Source organism: Papaver somniferum, chromosome 4, assembly GCF_003573695.1.
Source record: "Papaver somniferum cultivar HN1 chromosome 4, ASM357369v1, whole genome shotgun sequence".
NCBI lineage: Eukaryota > Viridiplantae > Streptophyta > Magnoliopsida > Ranunculales > Papaveraceae > Papaver > Papaver somniferum.
In genome coordinates, this window is record NC_039361.1 from 159,986,970 (window position 1) to 160,008,441 (window position 21,472).

The 21,472-nt window shown below is 36.8% G+C and overlaps 3 protein-coding genes across 3 annotated transcripts; 1 reads left to right on the forward strand and 2 right to left on the reverse strand.

The window, feature by feature from the left end:
• Positions 1–12,209: 12,209 nt before the first annotated feature.
• On the forward strand, positions 12,210–13,646 carry LOC113274431. The gene is made up of 3 exons (XM_026523823.1): positions 12,210–12,468; positions 12,546–12,681; positions 13,400–13,646. Exons 1-3 carry the CDS (start codon positions 12,292–12,294, stop codon positions 13,546–13,548), a joined length of 462 nt encoding a protein of 153 aa, XP_026379608.1. The 5' UTR covers positions 12,210–12,291; the 3' UTR covers positions 13,549–13,646.
• Positions 13,647–15,353: 1,707 nt separating this feature from the next.
• On the reverse strand, positions 15,354–16,367 carry LOC113273367. The gene has a single exon (XM_026523100.1). It carries the CDS (start codon positions 16,365–16,367, stop codon positions 15,354–15,356), a length of 1,014 nt encoding a protein of 337 aa, XP_026378885.1.
• Positions 16,368–19,875: 3,508 nt separating this feature from the next.
• LOC113273368 lies at positions 19,876–20,268 on the reverse strand. Its single transcript, XM_026523102.1, has one exon. It carries the CDS (start codon positions 20,266–20,268, stop codon positions 19,876–19,878), a length of 393 nt encoding a protein of 130 aa, XP_026378887.1.
• Between the last annotated feature and the right edge of the window lie 1,204 nt (positions 20,269–21,472).

Genomic DNA, 21,472 nt, shown 5'->3' on the forward strand with positions numbered 1-21,472 from the left:
ACGGGATTCTGAGAAATATACAATGCCGACTGACTATCACAAAGAAGACTCATTCCCTGTGTATGACAAACTCCCAAATCACCTAGTAATTGCTTCAACCACTTCAATTCACAAGTAGCTGCAGCCATAGATCTGTATTCTGCTTCAGCTGAACTCCGAGAAACTGTGTACTGCTTTTTGGTCTTCCAAGACACTGGTGAATCTCCAAGAAGCACAAACCATCCTGTCAACGATCGTCTAGTCAAAGGACAGCTTGCCCAATCTGAATCACACCAGCCTTTTAAACTTAGACTACTATCAGAGCGCAACAAAATTCCTTGCCCAGGATTCTTTTTCAAATATCTAACTACCCGAAGTGCAGCTTCCCAATGTTCTTGTCTTGGATGCTGCATAAACTGTGACAAAATATGCACATAATAAGCTAGATCTGGTCTAGTCACAGCCAGATAAATCAATCTTCCAATCAGTCGTCGATACCTTTCTGCATCAATCAGCAACGGCCCTGTTGCCAAAGCTAGACGATGATTAGTTTCCATTGGAAACTCTGCTGGTTTTGCTCCCAATAACCCCGTCTCCATAATAATGTCCAATGCATATTTCCGTTGACAAACATAAATGCCTTGCTTACTGCGAGCTATCTCCAAGCCCAGAAAATATTTTAATTTTCCTAAATCTTTCATCTTGAAACACTGTCCCAAATATGTTTTAAATTTATTTAGCTCCACTATATTATCTCCTGCAACAATCAAATCATCCACATACACCAAAACATTAAGCTGCATCTTTCCTTTGATCATAGTGAAGAGAGAATAGTCTGAATAAGATTGCCGAAAACCATAATTCTTCAAAGCTGTTGATAGTTTTGCGAACCAACAACGTGGAGCCTGTTTCAAACCATACAATGATTTCTTCATTCTACATACCATATTAGGATTACCTCTCGCAAATCCAGGTGGTATTTTCATATACACCTCTTCCTCCAAATCTCCATGTAGAAATGCATTGTGCACATCCATCTGATGTACTTCCCAATTTTTAACAGCTGCAACAGCTAGAAAAGTGCGCACTGTTGTCATTTTTGCTACAGGTGCAAAGGTCTCTTTGTAATCTAAGCCTTCCACCTGATGATTTCCAAAGATCACCAATCTTGCTTTTAAACGAACCAAATTCCCATTTTCATCATACTTTTCTGTATATATCCATTTACTTCCTAGTGCTCTCTTGCCCTCCGGTAATTCTTGCAAAACCCAGGTATCTTGTTCTTCTAGTGCTCGTATTTCTTCCTCCATGGATTTCCTCCATCCTGGATGTTTCATTGCTTCTTTAAAGTTGCGAGGTGCAGAACTCGCAGTTATAGCTGCAAGAAATTTCTTATACGGTCTAGAAAATTTATCACAACTAACATAATATGTCAAAGGATACGGTGTACCTGAGGAGGATGATTGTGATGAATGAAGATGAGATGGACTGTTTTCTCGAGTGGTGTGCGTCACAAATCCCTTAAGCCTACTCGATGGAATTTTCGTACGCTTTCCTTTACCCATATCACCTTCTACTGCAACATCATTTCCCGGAATCATAATGTCAGATCTCTCTTGAACTGCTACACGTTCTTCTTCCGTTGCAGTCACATCTTGAACTGTACACCCTCCTTGTGTCACAGTTACGCCCGGTATGCCTACAGCGTCTCCTGCTGTCGCAGTTACGCCTGTACTGCCACACTTTCTCCTGTTGTCGCTGTTACGTCTTCATCATCACTCCAGTCAAACGCTGGATTCAGCTGATCAGTCTCAGCTGATACACCAGTCACCTCGGTCTCAAAATCATGACCAGGCTGAACACTCTCGTTGCGAGTCAAAACTGTTGGCTGCTGCAACACAGATGTTTCATTCTTATATGGGAAACTATTCTCACAAAACTGGACGTCTCTTGACACAAGAAATTTTCTTTCATCCAAGTCATATACTTGCCATGCCTTTTTACCAAACGGATATCCAAGAAAAACACACCTCCTTCCTCTACTTGCAAATTTATCACCTTTATTACTTTGATCATGCACATAACACAGGCATCCAAACACTTTCAACTGATTATACGGAGGTTGCTTTCCAAACAATATTTCATACGGCGTTTTATTTTCCAGAATAGGTGTAGGAGTACGATTAATCAAATACACAGCTGTCAATGCGCATTCTCCCCAAAACCGTATTGGCAAGTTGGCTTGAAATCTCAAAGCCCTTGCCACATTCAATATATGTTGATGCTTTCTCTCCACTCTTCCATTTTGTTGCGGAGTGCCTACACACGATGTTTCAAAAACTATCCCATTAGTCTTAAAATATCCACGTAATGAATTAAACTCGGTACCATTATCACTTCTAACAACTTTGATATCTTTATCAAATTGTCGTTTCACAAGAGCAATGAAATCAAGAAACGTTCGTTCAACTGCCGTTTTATTTGGAAGTAAATGAATCCACACACCTCTTGAAAAATCATCTACTATTGTTAAAAAATATTGTGCTCCACAAGACGATGTAGCCCTATAAGGACCCCATAAATCTATATGAATCAACTCAAAAATACAACTGGATTTACTTAGACTACTAGTAAAGCTACTCCTATGTTGTTTCGCTCTTGGGCAAATATCACAAACTTCATTATGCTTCTTCAATCTACTCACACCCGGCAACCTTTGCAATACTTTTTCTGATGGATGTCCCATTCGTCGATGCCACAGCTCGTATGATTCTCCAATGACTGCCATAACTTCAACTCGAGGCACACCACAGAAAATATACAGTCCACCTTGTCGTTCACCCATTCCAATCACCTTCCTCGTCAACCGGTCCTGTATAAGACATAAACTGTTAGTACATTGTACCATACACATTAATTCATCAATAAGTTGTGTGACTGAAATTAGGTTACAAGTTATTTGAGGCACATAAAGCACATTATCAAGTCTCAAACCGCCCTGCAGAATAATAGTCCCTATTTTCTCAGATTGTGCATATTTTCCATCTGGGAGTCCAACAGTACACTTCACAATATCTTTCACATCAATCATGTCATCTCTTCTACACGTGACATGATTTGTAGCTCCCGTGTCAATAATCCAATTTGGTTTAGTTTGCTTACCTTGAAGTTGGGACGTATTTTTCTTTGCATTCAAAAACTCAAGCACCTGTCTGAGTTGTGTTGCGGTTACTCCCATCAAATCTGAGCCGTCTGAGGAATATGGACCATTTGACTGCTTTGTCTCTGATATATTTAGATTATGTGCTCGAACCTGATTGCCCGTTCCTTGTCCTCTACCACCTCTTCCATTCGCAAATCCTAGGTGATATACTGGATTCTTCTTTTGCGTATCATAATCTATATTCTTGTCTTTGCTTGATTCTCCATCTCCACCCATTCTCAACGATTTTTTTTTTCCAGTTTTCAACCGGCTCGTGATGCCATGTTAAAACTTTGGTAAATTCCTTTCTTAATTTTATTCATAGTAGTTCTATAGATATTTATACATGACCGATAACTTGAGACTCAAAACTTTCCTAAGACACGGATTTGAGACTTTCCTTATAAGTCTCAAAATCATGACTTACATGGACAATCCTTTCCTAGTATATGACCACACTTTCCTAAAATATCACTTACCTTATCAGTCTCACATTAATGACTTACATGGACAATACTTTCCATAGACTGACCACTACGGTCTTGGAAAGTATTACACTTTCCTTAATCACAGTTTCAAAGGGAGTCCATAACAGCTGCAATGACTACAAAATAACTGGCATTATGACAACAAGTTCTGTGAACCATCTAAAATCACTCCTAAAAGTGAGTCTATTTCTCTCTCTCTCTCTCTTTTTTTTTTTTACTGATGATTGCCTTCTGTTTGTGAAAGCAGACTTAGTGGAATGTAGAAACCTACTAAACAAAATAGCAACCTTTAGTAAAGTGTCTGGACAAGTTATAAATTTTGAAAAATCGGGAGTTTTCTTTAGCAAGAAAGTAGAACCTAAACATCAAAGGATGATATCCAAACTACTAAAAATAAAACATATCAACCTTAAAGACCCATATTTAGGAGCCCCTCTGTTCATGGAAAAATCAAAAATAAAAACTTTCACTCTCATTTTAGAGAGAATGGAATCTAAATCCAAAGGTTGGAAGAATCTGATGCTTGCTCAACCCTGTAGATTTGTACTCAATAAAGCAGTTCTTTCTAGTATTCCATCTTACTTAATGGGATGCTTCTTGCTTCCTAAAAATATAACTAATAAAATAAATGCCATGCAGAGAGACTTTTGGTGGGGGAAAGAGGCTTGAGGGAGGGGTTTTTACCCCAAAGCTTGGCCTAACCTTTGTAAACCTACTCTTAAGGGAGGTCTAGACTTCAGAGATGCTAGAAAATTTAACTTGGCTATGATATCCAAAGTAGCTTGGAGACTGTTAAAGGAGCCTAATTCTTTATGGGTCAGAACTTTGGGCCCAAAATATTTCAGAAATAAATCACCTTTTAGGTCTAAGGTTAACTCTAGAACTATGATTTTAGGCATACCAAAAACTTTCAAGGCATACAAAATAGTTTTCCCATCATAGATGACCTTATAAGGGGTGTTTATTGGGTAGTTCAATTACCTATATACCCTTGAACCTAAAATCAAAAAATAAACTATCATAAACATCTCTTCTTCTTCCTCCATCCAAACCACCTTCCTTCTCTCTCAGAATATTTTTCATCACTGTAATTAATTATCGATTCGTGAAAATTCGATCATCGGTTAAATTGAACTATATAATGGATCGTACAAAGAAATAAACAAACGTCAGGTGTTCTAAATCCTCTTCCAATCCATGAATTAAAGAAGAAGAACCAATTGAAGATGAAGGTGTAAAAACTATAATTGAACCAGAAATTGAATCGGAAATTCAACCATTTGAAGCTCCAAATACTGAAATGAGGATAAGAAGGTATTACCTACAAACCAAATCTTTTATTTGTTGTTTTTCATGGATTGAATGGGTTAAATTGCTAAAAACTTAGGGTTTTTGACGGTTACAGTAGCGGGTTCGGCTGATAATTGAGTTGAGTTTTGAGCCGAACTGTTCTTCAAATTTCACCCTGAAAGTGTCTTTGAACAGTTCGGCTAAACCGTAAATGGCAATTTTTAGCCGAACCCCAAAATGTGTATTGAATACGTTCCAGAACAGTGTCAGGTTCGGCTAATACCTTGCAAACCTTCTCGGCCGAACCTGAGAAGTGAAATTTACCCCAGGTGGTTGTCAGGTTCGGCTGACTCTATTAGATCACTTTCAAGCCAAACTTCTCTCTGTAAACACTTCGAAAATATTGATTTGCAGGATCTAGGTTCGCTAGCTCGTGTTGTTGAGTTATCAGCCGAACCTTCTCTTTGCACACTCAAGTTTTTCGATCTTGTTTTGGCCATAACTTTTTCGTCCGATGTCGGAATGACCTCATTCTTTTTGAGTTGTGTTTGTGTTTTCATTTTCTTGAAGTTGAAGATAAGATCTAATTGATTTTAATAAGTTTAATATGGACCTTGGTATTCTCCATCATTAGACTTCACTTTCTTAACACTTTTAGTAATTTCCACCTTTTTTGTTTGGTTCATCTTATGAAAAGGCTGCACAATAGAAAACATATGTAATAAAAAGCCTAGAACAACCCCTAAATGTGTATGAACTTAAGTGTTTCATGGAAAATCAGTATCATGTTCGGCTGATGTGATTTTTTGAATATGAGTCGAACTTGGAAAAATATATAGTTCGGTTGATACTATATTTAGAGTGAGAACCGAACCTAACTCCCAGGAATAAGTTCGGCTTGTCATTAGACTTTAATATAAGCCGAACTAGGATCTTGCAAATAGGTTGGAAGTTGGAAAATGAAGGTTCGGCGTATAACATTAACAAATTCAGCTAGCCGAACTGTTCATCAATTTAGTGGGTTCGGCTTATATTTTTAAGCGGAACATAGTCCTGGTTCGCCGAACCATGATGAAAAATACAATTTTTTGATGATTTCAAGCTACAAAAGCGAGATTAAACATAAAATAGAAGTGTACATGTGTGTTAGAAGCATTGGGTTCCTCATCTATGTATTCATCATCTGGATTTGGCTCATAAAAATCATCATCTTGAGTTTGAGTTTGTGTAAAATCATTCTCATAATCTAAGAAATCAGCCATTTCTGGATCATTGTTGTAGTTAATATGTATTTTCCTAGGTTTTTTAGATGAAGAATGACCCTCCTCATCCTCCATTGATCAAGAAGAAATTTTTTTCTCACTTTCTCTTTCTCTCCTTCTCAATAAAAACTTTGATTTTTTTTCCCCAAATTTTTTCATCTAAACAAACCTTTATAATTCTGAAAATTATCTTAATCACTAAACAAAAGTTTTAATCACTAATCCAGATTAAGAACACTAATACGTAAAGGGTAGATTTGCCATTAAATTTTTTTTTGGTTAAGCGGATTTCTGATTTTGTTATTTCACATCCTTTTTTGTCTTTATTTAGTATGCCTAATAAGATTTCATTATGCTCAAAATCATAGTTCTAACTCTAGAAGCTCTTGGACTTGGAGATGCATTAAACAAGGACTAGAATTAGTACAAAAATATAGTATATGTGAAGTAGGAAATGGCCAAGACATAAACATTTGGGAAGATAATTGGATCCCTGGATTAACCCAAAATCTGTTATATCTAAAAAACTCAAGTAACTGCAATCTTGTTAAAGTATCTGATTTGATTGATTCTGAAACTGCTTCTTGGAAATTTACACTTATATCCCCCACTTTTCCTAGTAGCATTGCTAACAAAATTAAACAAATTCACATGTTTAGAAATCCCAACCATGAACTTAGGAAAGACCAAATAAGGTGGACACTAACTAAATCAGGAGAGTTTTCTGTTAAATCTATGTATGACAAACTGAATGAAAGTAGCCTAGACATAACCAGTCTATCCTTACCTGAATCTTTCTGGAGATCTCTCTGGAGAATCAATATCTCTGAAAGAATTAAACACTTTTTGTGGAAATGTTTACAAGATGCTTTGCCCACTAATGTTAAGATTTATGGAAAAGAAAAAGATGTTTCCCCTATTTGCACTATGTGTAAGAATGATATTGAAACTACAGAACACCTACTATTCCACTGTCCTTATGTTGTTTATATTTGGAATTCTGCCCCTAACCCTGTCTCTTTGAACATAGATCAGTCTAAAACAATTCTAGATCTTTGCAAGACTTGGATGTCTAAACCTAAGAAAGATATTTCATTAGAAATTCTCCTCACAAAAATGTGGTTCATTTGGAAGGAAAGATGCGACAGAATCTTTGAAAACAAAACTAAGAGCCTCTCCAATGGAATGTGTGTGAAGGAAAAAGTCCTAATCCACGTAGGATACACGACCATATTTATAAAACATCATCTCCAATTCATTGATGTGAAGATGATGTGGTAAAAAAAAAGTTAGACATCCTCTAGGTGAATCTCTAGTTTTAGACATTCACTTAGAGGATGTCTTCACATCATAGTCACAATTTTGTTAATAAAAATCATTGAAAAGTAAAAATTTAAAGGATTTGAACCAATTGTATGCCTACAAATAAGTAAACAAATAATAGAAAATTTTATGGGTTGGAGATAAAACTTTATTTTTCCTAACATTTAGGATTTTATACTCAAAGGATGTCTTAGAAGTGATGCCACATATAAAATATTTACATTCACCATTGGAGAAGCTCTAAGGATAGTATTGCTTTAAACTTGGAAATTTTAAGACGTATTGAGTTTTGGTCCACAAAAAAAGGACGTATTCCTAAAATTAAGCAGAGAAAGAAAAACAGTTTCACATGGAAAGCTCCAAGTACTGGAAACTTGAAGTTTAATGTTGATGCTACCTGGATTTCTAATTCTTTACCATCAACTTATGTCTTTATATTGAGAAATGAAACAGGATATTGTGAAGGAGGAAAGACAGGAACTACAGCATGTATTGACCCACAAGAAGCAGAAGCTATAGGAGTCTAACAAACAGCTACTTGGGCAAAAAAAAAAAAGATCATGAGTTTTAGCATTGATAAAGACTGCGAAAGTATTTTTAACTACATAAATGGCCAGAAAGCTGATATATCTTGGAGAGCAAAAGCGTATATGCAGGAAGCTCACAAATTAGCTCATCTTTGTAACAACTTTTTGGGTTTTGTCTTTGTCCCTAGACTAGGAAATCAAGTGGCAGATAACATAGCAAAATTTGCAAAAAATGTAAACAATTTATTGAATGGGATACAATCCCACCTGCTTGTAATAGGAAACAACTCTTAATAGATAAATCTAATAATGGAAGCTCTTCAATCCCCATATTAGATGACTCAACTTCTTTTGTAACCTTGACTCTTTCAGAGTCTTAGTTTCTATGCAATGCCTTATTTACAAAAAATAAATAAATTATATTACTAAGAGACAACCTACCAGTGTTAAAACTTAAAAGGGCTGATGATTTTGTCCGAGATAATAATGTGATTTTCTGGTGCTTGTAGAAAAATCCTGCATAGCTTTTCTAACTCTTGGATTGGTGCCCGTGTTAGAACTTAAAAGGGATGATGATTTTGTCCGACATAGTAATTTAATTTTCTGGTGCTTGTAGAAAAATCCTGTATAGCTTTTCTAACTCTTGGATTGGTGCCAGTGTTAAAACTTAAAAGGGCTCATGATTTTGTCCGAGATAGTAATTTGATTTTCCGGTGCTTGTAGAAAAATCCTGCATAGCTTTTCTACGCAATGCCTTATTTAAAAAAAAACATTATATTACTAAGAGATAACCTACCGGTGTTAAAACTTAATAGGACTGATGATTTTGTGCGAGATAGTAATTTGATTTTCCGGTGCTTGTAGGAAAATCCGGCATAGCTTTTCTAACTCTTGGATTGGTGCCAGCCAGAGAAAACACCTTACTCTTCGAAATAGCTGCTCGTTCCAAGGTGGCGAGAGCATCTGAACATTCCTGTGGTGGCTGAGATCAAGACAAGCTACTGGCCAAGCCGAGAAGAAAGAAATATAGTTGTTTTCCTTTCATGGGTAGTACCGTAGTAGAATCTTAAAAGCACATTTCATCAATTTGAGGCATTATGGTAATTTAGTGAAAGATCAAGGTCAATAAGATAAATGAACTGTTACTAGTCAAATCAAATGAAGGCTAATCTGCTGCATGACCGGACCAAATTCCTACTGTCATGCACGTAGTATCTTGTCAAAATTTTGTTGTTCAGTATTTTTAGTTTAAAATGAAAAAAATGAAAATAACATTTTTCCAGAAACGGAAGGAATAATAATTTTTACTTAATTATTTTTATTACAACACGGCCAAAATTCCATGGACAAATCCGTGAAACCCAAGTTCCATAGATTCCATGGGTTCAAATTAAGAGCAATCATGGGAGGGAATATGGCCTGGCCGAGCCTCTATCCGGACGCAGATACAAACAAAAAACATAAATACGTATATGATACGAAATTAAGAGGAGAGAAACAGAATGCTATCCGCACACAAAGGTCCAAATGCATACATTTCAAGAATGAAATGCATGTGACGCAGGCAGCGTCCGGCAGGTAACTTAACAGCATGCTTTGCAGTTACAGCATTTCTCCACGTAGTAAGCATTTGGGCATTCGAGGGTTGGGCAGGCACCTCGGCAACCAGTAACATCTGAGCATATATCAGTTACCATATTTGTGCACTTAGTTTCTACTAATCCGGTATCGAGCATCATCCCTGATTGATATTCATCGTATTAGTTGATTAAATATATATACTTCCGTGCATGTTGTAATGAAAATTAGGAAATTAGAGTACTTACTGCTGGAAGAAGAGGTTGGCATTGCGATCAATACGAATAAGAATAAGCAAACCAACATACTCATCTTGGCCATGATTATCAATCGGTAGAAGTAAACTTCTTCTTGCATGTATGACCCTTACTTTTATAGTACTATATGATTATAGTTCAAGTACTAAAAACTAACCTTTGCTTGTAGGCATGATGATACAGATTATTTAAATGATTATCTTGTCAGCTACGAATTAGCTAGCTACAGTGGTGGTATTAAACTTTAAGTACTCCTGACGTAAGGCAAGGATCTACTGAGCACGAACTAATAAAATATACTTTGTAGTTGCAGGAAATCCTACAACCACACAAGTACGAGAATCTAACAATGACTAACTAATCTCAAGGTAAATCATTTTTTTATTAATCAAAATCACAAGAACAATTACAAGATAATGGAAACTCCAAGTTTACTCTCTGTCTCTACAATCTTTCTCTCTCCTGATTTCTTGACCAAGGATTCTAAAAGAACTCTCCCCTTTTACCTGGACCATCTACTCTTTATATAGGGTATTACATAGTGGATGACAGCTAAGAGATCCTTTATTTTCGGAATCCCTGTGCGTTATTATCGCACATGTACATTAGTTATATTCGCAAACTCTACAAGCTTCGCACAGATCTTCACATTTTACTCGTGACTAAGCTGTCATCATTCAATACGTCACCACATCTTGGCCTGAGCGACGACCTTCGCACACACCTGATTGTCCTTTGCTCGCATATAACACATGTGCGATATTCTATTCCTACATTTTTCCTCTTCTCATTTCGTTCCTTTCATAGAATGAGCTTAATGAGAAATCTTCAATTTGCCTCATCACACATACTTATTTTTTCAAATTCCATCTTGCCGGCAAATATCTTAATCAAAATTAAAATTTTCATTTTTACGCGTGTCTTCTTGACTACATATCATTCGACACGTCTCTTTAACCGCTCATCCTACCGAATTATTCATCGTATTAATGAGGTAACTTCCTCCAAAACCGAGAGTAATTTCTCTTTGTATCTTTATTTACTTCATATTCTTCTTCTTTTTACTTCTTCTTTTTTTCTTCTGCTACTGTTTCTTCATTCTTTATAATTCATTATTAATTTTTGCGTTTTCTCATTTTTTTCTCTGTTAATTGATCTCACCTTGATTATAATCTCCCCTGATTTGATCTTGATCTTAATCAAATTAAATTGTTCTGCAAACTCTTACCATTCTCATTCTTCTGATGGCACCAGTTGCTAAGAAAAACGAAACAACCTTTAAAACTTTGAAAGACCAGTTCAGCGTGAGAGGCTATTCACTTTTTCTTCCTCCCGGATGTAACTATTCATCCAAACTCACACTTGATCTGATTAATTCGGAAAAATGGACAAATCAGAGAATTATCATTTCCTTGGAACAACTTTTGAATGGTCTTCTTGTCCCATTATATAACCCTAAAATTCCCTTATTCTATGAAATTTTAGCTGATAAACGATTCGCACGGGGTATCTTTCAGCTGAGCGGTGATGCTATTAGGATAATTCTAGAATATACTCGTCGCGCAGCTGGTTTAGGAACCTCTTATGCGTATGAAGTAGGAAATAAATTGCACCGTGATAAAACGATTGATCCCACCGAGTATACCCTTGATAATTTCTTTAATAACTATTATGTGGGACTCATGAAGAAGGAGTCTACTAGATGGGCCATTCACGTAAGAAGAAAAAATACTTTTGCTGAGAATGAGAAAATCATGCAAGACGTTGACTGGAATGACAATTCCAACCATACTTCTCGTAGATCTAATGATGCTGGTTAGATAAACTGTCCCATCATTTTAACGGGTCCTTATGTATCTGGAAGAGTTGCTGATCACTTTGACCTTCCCCTTCCCGAAGGACTTTCTAACTATCATCCTTGGGAGCTTGCCTTGTCCGAAGAAGAGAAAAAGGTATACTATTTTCGCATGAATATCTTTTCCTTCGCATATATTAAATTTCTCACTTTTTGCTTTTTTTTTTTTTTTTTTTTTTTTTTTTTTTTTTTTTTTTTTTTTTTAAATCAGACTATAAAGGGAAAAAGCAAAGCTAAACGGGTTAAGAAATCAGCTGATGTGACACCTTCACAGAATGATGGATTGAGGAACATTGCTTTTCTTATTTTAACAATATTGTTGCCTCTGTTGCTCATCTGTAGTATTCGCGCAGATGGAGACTTCAGGTGCTAAGACTAAAGTTAGAACCAAAACCAAAGCTACAAGAACCCATAGTTCATCTTCCCTCTCAAATCTTGCTAAGAGGCGTAGAGAATTATATAATTCTTCCTCAAGTTCTGAATCTGACGATGATGATTCTTCTCCTTCCGAAGATTCAATTAAATCGTTTATGAGTCAGTTCTTTACCCTTTTTGCTGATTCGATGGAAGCTATGGGTAATGACGAGTTACAGCGCAACTTTGATATGGTTTCAAAAATCTGTGATACTCCTTGCCTAGATGATCCATCTCTTCGCAGAGCTTCAACTTTATTAAATCCAATCTTTCAATTTGCCTTTGGTTCTCTGGTAATTTCTATTCTTCTGTAATTTCTTTAATAAAATTTTAATCTCCGTGTTCTAACATTAATCATTCAACTTCACAGATGTCTCGCATGTCATATGTAATATCTTCAGATTACGAAAGAAGACTTCAGTCTCTTGAAGCTAAACTTAAAAATGAAGTTTCTAATTCTGCGAATACAATTTCAGAACTTCGCAAAAGGAATGATCAGCTAGATGGTATAGCAATTATCTTTTTATATGTTAATCCTCTGCCTTACTCATTCTCCCTTTACTTTCCTTTAATTATAGATTCTTGCAGAAATCTACCGTCTTTCTGATGAAGCGGCTTCTATGTTTCGCTCTGTTCATCATCCCGTTGATGATGATACCCTCCTTAACTATCTCAATTCTTCTTTAAATAACCTTACCGAAGATAAAATAAACTCCCTAACTTTTGAAAAACTCAAATCAGAATACCAACTTCTTAGTATCGATCATAAAAGTGCTTTGACCGCTAGTAATAGCTTTAAACGTCTTTTTCGAGAATCCAAAGAAAAAATTAAAGTTTTAGAAGCAAAAGTTAATTCCCTTATTACTGAGAAAGATCAAATCATTCTTAATGGTGCAAAAGCTTTGAAGGAATTCCAAGAAACTATTCTCCAAGTTCAAATAGATCGAGACCTTGCCATAAAAGAGAAGAATGCACTTATTGAGCGAGAAAAATTGATTCGGTCTCAGCTTCTTATAAAAAACGACGATGAATTTGATTGGGCTTCTAGAGTCTTAAGAAATGCTAGAGAAGGCTTAGCTGTGACTATGAGCCTTGAATCCGAACATTCTTCCTTGATTAGATATATTATGTCCAATAATGAAGGTCGTTTATTGCTCCTTTATGTTTGTCATTTCTGAATAGAATTATCCTCTTTTAACTCTAACTTGTTTTTATATTTCGCAGAGAAGGAGAAGAAACAACTTGAGGATATTGAAGAATTGAAGAAGCAACTTGAGGGATCCAGAAGGCTATCAGACGAATTATGTGCAAAGTTCACTGCTCGTGATTCCAAATATCGAAAGCTTAAGAAAAATTATATCACTACTGTCTAAAACAATAGAAAGGATGCTTTTCGCGCTCGTGATGCAGCAGTCAAGATAGTGTGCGAAGAAAATAATATTCCTCTTTTGAAGTATGAATTCGCTGATGTTCCTCCCGACAATGATGTTCCTGATATTTCTGATAGTGAAGCAGAATATGAAGAGTACGAAGAAGAGGATGAAGAAATCCATGATTCTGATGTTGGGCGAAGCAACCATGAGAATTCTAATGATAATCAAAGCAATGAAGATAATACACACGAAGACTGATTGCTTTTTATCGTTGTAGATTCTTCTTTCTGCCTCTTATATATTCTTGTGTCCTTCTAGTATTCTTCTTGAATATATATTATACTCCTTAAATATATTGACCATTTACTTCACTTTATTTTTATATTTGTACTTATCAAAATACCAACCTTCCTCATGTGTGCATGAGTTTATCTTATGTGGCAAGTAACATTTTTTTTTAAATGCTTGCATTCCCATTCTTTCCCCTGTTAATTGTCACAAAATGATATACTCATAATCATATGAGTTTCGCATGCCTCAGTCATGTTCTTTACACATGCGATTGTTTTCGCAACGTACGATATGAGATCATATATCTTATTCTTCATAACATTTTTTTCAAGAGGTCTTATTGTGCCTTCCTAAGTAAAGGTCTTATTTTTCCTGTCTCCATTTTTCTGTGCGACGAAATCGCAGGACGTCTTTACATTTTACTGTACCGACCCATTGATCTCGTCTTAACTTATTCTTGTATTATTACCTCTTCAGATTTTCTCTTGTGCGTAAATGCGATAAGCCTTAATACTCTCGTGAGTAAAAAGCCTCATGACATTTACGTCTTTGACACAATTCATCTCCCTAATGGAGGGTGCCATCCTTATCTTCCCCCTGGTTGCCCCTTCAAGGAGGCTTACCTCTACCGGGTTAAGGTTGGCTCCTCCCATCCGGTAATACAACAACCAGTTGATTTCGCAGTCTCTTTTCCTGCTACCGATAAGGTTTATGGTTACAAGACTGCACTCTAAGTGGGGTATCTTCGGACCGAGTGCATCATAGTCAGGACTTGTCCAGAGTGGTAAATTAGGCTCCAACTCCCCTCGCACTCTTGACTCAACCGTGTACCTCGGCGTCCTGATCGAGTTTCTGCACTCCTTAGGAGAGATCTTATTACCCCAATCTTTCGATCTAGGTGTCTCTCCCGGATGGGCTTTTTCGTTTTTCTCACCCCAAATCTCCATGACTCAATTTCCAGGGTTGGTATGGCTTTCCCTTGAGTCATGCGTACCAGTTTTTCCCCGAATATGACGTGCTTTAGGTTTTACTTTTTCCTCTTGCACGTATGCGAACTAGGGTGCACGCCACATTCGGATGCCTAGCCTCCATAATGGAGTTTTTATCTCTGATGCCTTCTATTAAGGTCTTATTATTATCTCTTTCATGGAATGAAACCATCATGAAGTAGTAAAATTTTCTCTTTCTATTGTTACTTTTGAGTTATATAACTCTCAGTACATAGAACTTTTATTATATAGTTACTCATAAAGGAAACAATTATTTTTTCTTCATACTGCTTGATCATGTTCTTAGCTTGTGCAATATTTTTGAGTTCACAGACGCTTCATAGGGGCTTAATTCGCATGGGTTTTTCATAGTGTGCGAACAACCGCACAATTGCTCATACTTCCACCTCTACTTTTTCCTTTAAGGTGTAATCATTCTATGTTTCTTAATGCGAGCATTCTCAGAAGATCTTGCCTCAGTATCATTCTTTCCAACCGTTCTAACTCTAGACACCACATCGACCATTAGCCTTTCACCCCTTTGATTGTCTTTAACATGTTTCTTCCAGTTTCTTCGCTTATTCTCTCTTTCTTTGCACTTACCACATCAATTTCTTGGCAGCTTTTTCCCAGGTTTGGATCTCCCCTTATTATTCCAAGACCTTGAGGTAATGGGAATTTTATGCATTGATGAAATGTCGAAGTAACTCCCAAAATACCATGCAACCATGGCCTTCCAATCAGAACATTATAAGGGGACTCGACATCAACAACACAGAATGTGATTTTTGTAGATAGACTCTTCAGAGGGATTCGTATTGTCACCTCTCCTTTGGGATTATTAGCAGTACCATTGAATCCATATATATTATAAGTGGACGGAATTAGTTCGTTATCTTTTCCTCCCATGGTCTTATATGTGTGGTAAAAGAGGATGTCAACCGAACTTCTTGGATCTATAAGTATTCTATCAATTGCCCATACATTTGCATCATCTTCCTCCTCATCATCGTCTTCTAATTTTGCTTTGGGATTAATGCCTAGATTTACCACTAATGGATTCTCATGTGGTTCTCCTCCTCTTGGTGTCTCTTCAGCACTGAATGATACAACTTGTCTTTGCCAATCTTTTAATGGTGATACCTTCGCAAGGTTGAATATTTCTCGTCCATCATTATCTCTCGCATGCACCCGACTTAAGATATTATCATGAAAGTTTTCGATGTTTTTGAAAGAATGAACAATTGAATTGCAATATAAATTCTTGGATTTCGCATCCACTTCAATCACATATGTGTTTTTTCCTTTCTCTGCATTGTATGCGTTGCCTCCAAGTAGTGGTGGTGGTAAATTCTGTTGCTGTTGTGCTAAGAAGTGATTTAATTTTCCTTGCTCTATCATTCGCAGTATAATCTTCCTCACATTTCTATAATTATGTGTTGTGTTACCATGAAAGTGATGGTACGCACATAAATCTTTACTTCTTCGTCCTGGTGGTGGATCATCTCCCAGATTGAAAGGCTCATAAATATCTTCCATTAAAATAACAACTTCCCAGATTTTATCTATTGTTGTATTCAATGGCGGAAGTTTTATCTGTTCCCAAACTATCTTTTGGTTTCCTTGTCACTTATTATAATATGGTTGTTGTTGTTGTTGTTGTTAACCTCCATAACTTTCTTGTTGTTTATCCATTCTTTGAATTTTATTATTTCCTCCCCGATTTTGAAGTTGTTTTTCTTTGTATTCTCTTTCAAACTCTTCTTGATATGCACTTCCCATGGATACTAGCTTTTGTTCTACCTCTGTTCTTTTCTTTCCATGAATTCCTTGAGATGTACTCGCAACTGCATTCGTTATTCTTGGAAGTAAACTTGCATTCCCATTCGCATGTCTCATCGTAACCGGATAAGACTCCATATCTCTCTGCTTCTCTTCTAAAGCTATATATTCTTCTTGAAATTCGCGCAGTTCCGACATAGTTATGGTGTCTTTTATCCTGAAGATTTGTGTATACAATAAGTCTGTAGGGAAGAGAGCATTGATAAAAGATAATATAAGATTTCCTTCATCTACTCGTCTTCCCATTTCAATACACATGGTTCTCCAACGTGTTGTTAAATGTCGCAGACTCTCATTAATCCTTCTGCGAAGCCCAAATGCCGTATCAATTCTTGGTCTTGACATGTTATTGCTGATATATTGCCCCAAAAATATGTTCTGTAGGTTATGAAAAGATCTTATAGTTCTCACTGGCAACCCCTTGAACCATTGTAATGCTTCTCCAGTTAAACTTGCTGGGAAATATTTACACAATACTGTATCATTCCCTTCACACTGCAATAAAGATCGGCTATAAGCATTTATATGTTGTATTGAGCACGTGGTTCCATCAAAAATATGAGTAAATGTAGGTAAAGTACACTTGGATGGTATTATTGCAATTTGTATGTGTCTTGCGAAAGGTGTTTTCCCAGCTTCCTCTAGTGCTTCTTCTAACTGTCTTCTTCCACCGTTTTTTCGAAAAACCATCATTTCTCGTAATTCTGCCATTTCTTTAAGAATTTTCTCACTCATAGATTAATCTAAATCATATCTCATAGGCCTTTTTAGTCTTGCTTGTCTCAATCTATTCTCATGAGTATTCTGTCGCATGGCTTCCTATATCTCTATTTCTTAAGTTTCCTCTCTTCTTCGTCTACACCTTTCTCTTTCATCTCTTTCGTGTTCACGGAGTTCATTATTTCTTTCCTCTTCGTCTTCGCATGCATATTGATCTCTTAACATTTCTCTACCATGCAATATAATTCTCCTTTGTTCTAGATCATGCTCCTCATTGTTATCTCGCTCATTACGTATGCGATGGCGTTCCCCAGCATTTTTATATCTGTCAATCCTTTGATCTTCTCTTCTACGACGATGTTATCGTGGCTGTTCATATCGGTCATATTCCAATTGTTGCTCTGTTCGTCTCGCTTCTTGCTGATCTTGTAGATTGTCATTTAATTGCAAATTTTCGTCTAAATTTATTTCCTTTCGAGCATGTCCTTGATTCGATTGACTTTGTCTTGATAAACTTCTGCTGGTTCTTGATCTTGATCTTGTGCGTGTTGCACTTGTGGATCTCTGATCTTGCAATCTAAGGTTCTCTTCTATCAGATTATCATTTTTTCGTATTAAACTAACACGTATTTCATTATCTCTACGTCTTTCTATAATCAATCTTTGCCTCAATTCTGCAATTGTCATATTATCTTCATCTCCTTATATCATTCCCGTTCCTGCAGTTCTTTGGTCCTCTTCTTTGGTAGAATCAGTTTGTGAAGTATGCATGCTTACTCTATCATAATCGATAGGATTGTTCTGTTCTTGTGTATGTTGAGGTCCAATTGGACCTTCGTTTCTTTGAATTTTCTTTCTTCCATCTCTGGTTGATATGGAATTTCACCTCTTCTTATCTCAGCAATTCTTGTACTCCTTCTCGATGCCGTTTGTTCGATAATGGATCCAATTCTCACCATCACTCCTTCTTTTTGAGATTGAATTTCTAAAAAAATTCACCAACAAGATTTATCACTCCGAGATGTTTCTAGCGCCAAATGTAGTTGCAGGAAATCCTACAACCACACAAGTATGAGAATCTAACAATGATCAACCAATCTCAGTGTAAATCATCTCTTTATTAATCAAAATCACAAGAACAATTACAAGATAATGGAAACTCCAAGTTTACTCTCTCTACAATCTTTCTCTCTCCTGATTTCTTGACCAAGGATTCTAAAAGAACTCTCCCCTTTTACATGGACCATCTACTCTTTATATTGGGTATTGCATAGTGGATGACAGCTAAGAGATCCTTTTTTTTTTCGGAAACCCTGTGCGTTATTATCGCACATGTACATTAGTTATATTCGCAGACTCTACAAGCTTCGCACAGATCTTCACATTTTACTCGTGACTAAGCTGACATCATTCAATACGTCACCACATCTTGGCCTGAACGACGACCTTCGCACACACCTTGTTGTCCTTTGCTCGCATATAACACATGTGTGATATTCTATTCCTACATACTTATTGATGATTAAGTACTAAACGTAATCTCTACTCAGAGAGACTATGGCAGAGACGCATGTAGGTAGCTATAGATGGGGGAGAGTGGGGAGATGTGATAGCTATTTTAGGTACTGTAACAGGTGCATTTGAAACATTGATAAAACAAAACAAAGTCCAGCAAAAGTAGGATTTGGACGGTGCTCATTTTTCTTTTCTTTTTTTGATCCTTAAATTAAAGTACATGAAATATGTTCTCGTAAGAGAACCGACCAAAAATTAAAGGGAGAAACAAGAAGTAATCTCGAGCACAGACCAAGAAGGTCACAAGAGAAACACCATAAAGATGCGGAGCCAACTTGAACCTGACACTACAAAATATCCTTATAAAAATAAAATCAAATCAGGGAGGTTGGAAAATCACTTCTTTCCACCTAATTATGAATTGTGGGATGGTGACACCATTAAAGACACCGCGACATTTAGCCACTGTAAAGTTTACTTCCTCAATAACGCCACTCACCTCCTTACTTTTATCTTGAAAGGCTCTTAAATTACGCTCCTGCCATTACACTCCTTTCAGATAGACCAAACAACTGTGACCGGTAAAACTTTAAGAACCAGAAATTTCCGAGAAGAAACTATAATACTAGGCCAAGAACTCACCAAAGTAATTAAATCCGGAGGCGTCGCCCACATCACAGAGAATTTTTTGGCAAAATAACACCAGATTTCTGTCATGAAACAGAGTTGAAGATTCACTAACTGCAATAGCTTCTCTTCCTAACTTAGGAAAGAGCCTAAACTTTCATTAATTTTCGCATTCGTTTATCTTACAACTCAGGTAGCCAATAAATAGCCGAGTGTAAACAACCAAGATTAACCCTAAGAAAGGAAATAAACTGAAATAAGAGAAAACACCCAAACATGAGCTTTCTGTTCGCAATAAATAAATCCCAAAGGCTACAGACCAACTAGTTAGGCTCAAGTGCTGCTAGTTACATGACAACACCCCCTTCTTTGGAAGATCCATGTCCTCAAGGATAAAATCTGGAAATTGAGAGTGAATGTGGTTGGTATCTTCCCATGTGGAATCTTCAACAGGAGCTCCAGCCCAATGTATGAGTAGTTGCAGGGTTGTATTGTTGCCTCTAAGAACATGTCTGGAGTCTAGAACTGCTATTGGAGTAACTATGAAAGAACCTGAAACATCAACTAGTGGAAGTGAAGTGGTAGTGGTGATATGCTGGCCTACCTTTTTCTTCAGTTGAAAGACATGAAAAACTGGGTGAATTCTTGACTCCACTGGTAGTTTGAGCTTGTAAGCCACATTTCCAACTCTCTGTAACACTTCAAATGGCCGAAAGTATTTAGCAGATAGCTTCATATTGGTTCTCAGGGCAACAAAATATTGCATATAAGGTTGCAACTTTAAGAATACCCAATCTCCCACTACAAAGGATCTGTCAGTTCTATGGCCATCTGCAAGATGCTTTCTGACTACTCGTTTTCCCGTAGTCTACGTAATGTATTCCGCTCAGAGGATCTGATGCTAAGTAGTATCGATACCTCTATTGAACTGATAATGTTAAGTAATAAAAGATATTCAAGATAACAATAATAACGAATAACACAAATATAATGTAAAAGCTTCTAAGTTATCACGAGACATAAGAGATTACGTGGTTCGACATTTTTCTACGTCCACGGGGTAATCAGTGATTGTTTTGTATTAAGTTGTGGTGGTTATAAGAGATCTTAAATGCTTCCGAAAGTAATAGAGAGAACTCAAGTTGAAGATACTTAAGTTCTAAACATTAAAGAGGTATAAGCTTAAGACTAGATCTTCTCTCCTAGATATTGAATGCCTTTAGTTTTTTGGTGAGGCTTGGTATTTATAGACCCTTCTGTTCCAGGTATATCTTTGCTGTCTCTGAGTTCATCGTTTGCTGATATACCTTTCATACCAATGGTACCTTCGTCCACCGCATGCTTTCTCCAGTCGCATTCCTCCACCTCAGCTGACCCAAGTTCCTTCAGGAACTACCCAACCTTAGTATAGATTGTACCTTCGTTCACCGCCATCTTCTGCCAATCGGGTTCTGCCACGCCTTCTCTCTTCATGTGCCTTTATTCATGCGTGTAGATAAGAGATTTGTGCATTTAATGCTGATTAGATGCGTCATCTACCTCTGTCCCTTCGCCAGCTGCCTCTTTGTAGACTAGGATTTTACTCTTCTCATCTCAACCGTCGAGGCCTCCTTTCTTGGGGTGAGATAAAGTAGATCTGCGAAGTTATCCTTTGCTCCTTAGGTTTCTCTGTCCAGCGATGGATACATAGTTGGATTTTTATGCGACCAATAAGATCGTGACGCGTGCTCCACAAAATATTGATATTCACAGTTTACCCCTTTTCTTTCATATTCTACCATTTGGTAGAATTAGAAGAAAACTTCCGTTACGCTGCTATTTTTTCACGTACCGATTGGGTGGTACCTACATGTCCTTTCATGTAATAAATTCCCCTTGAATTTCGGGACATCCAAATTTTTGGATTTTCCAGCCGCTTATAAGAAGGGAATAAAGAGGAG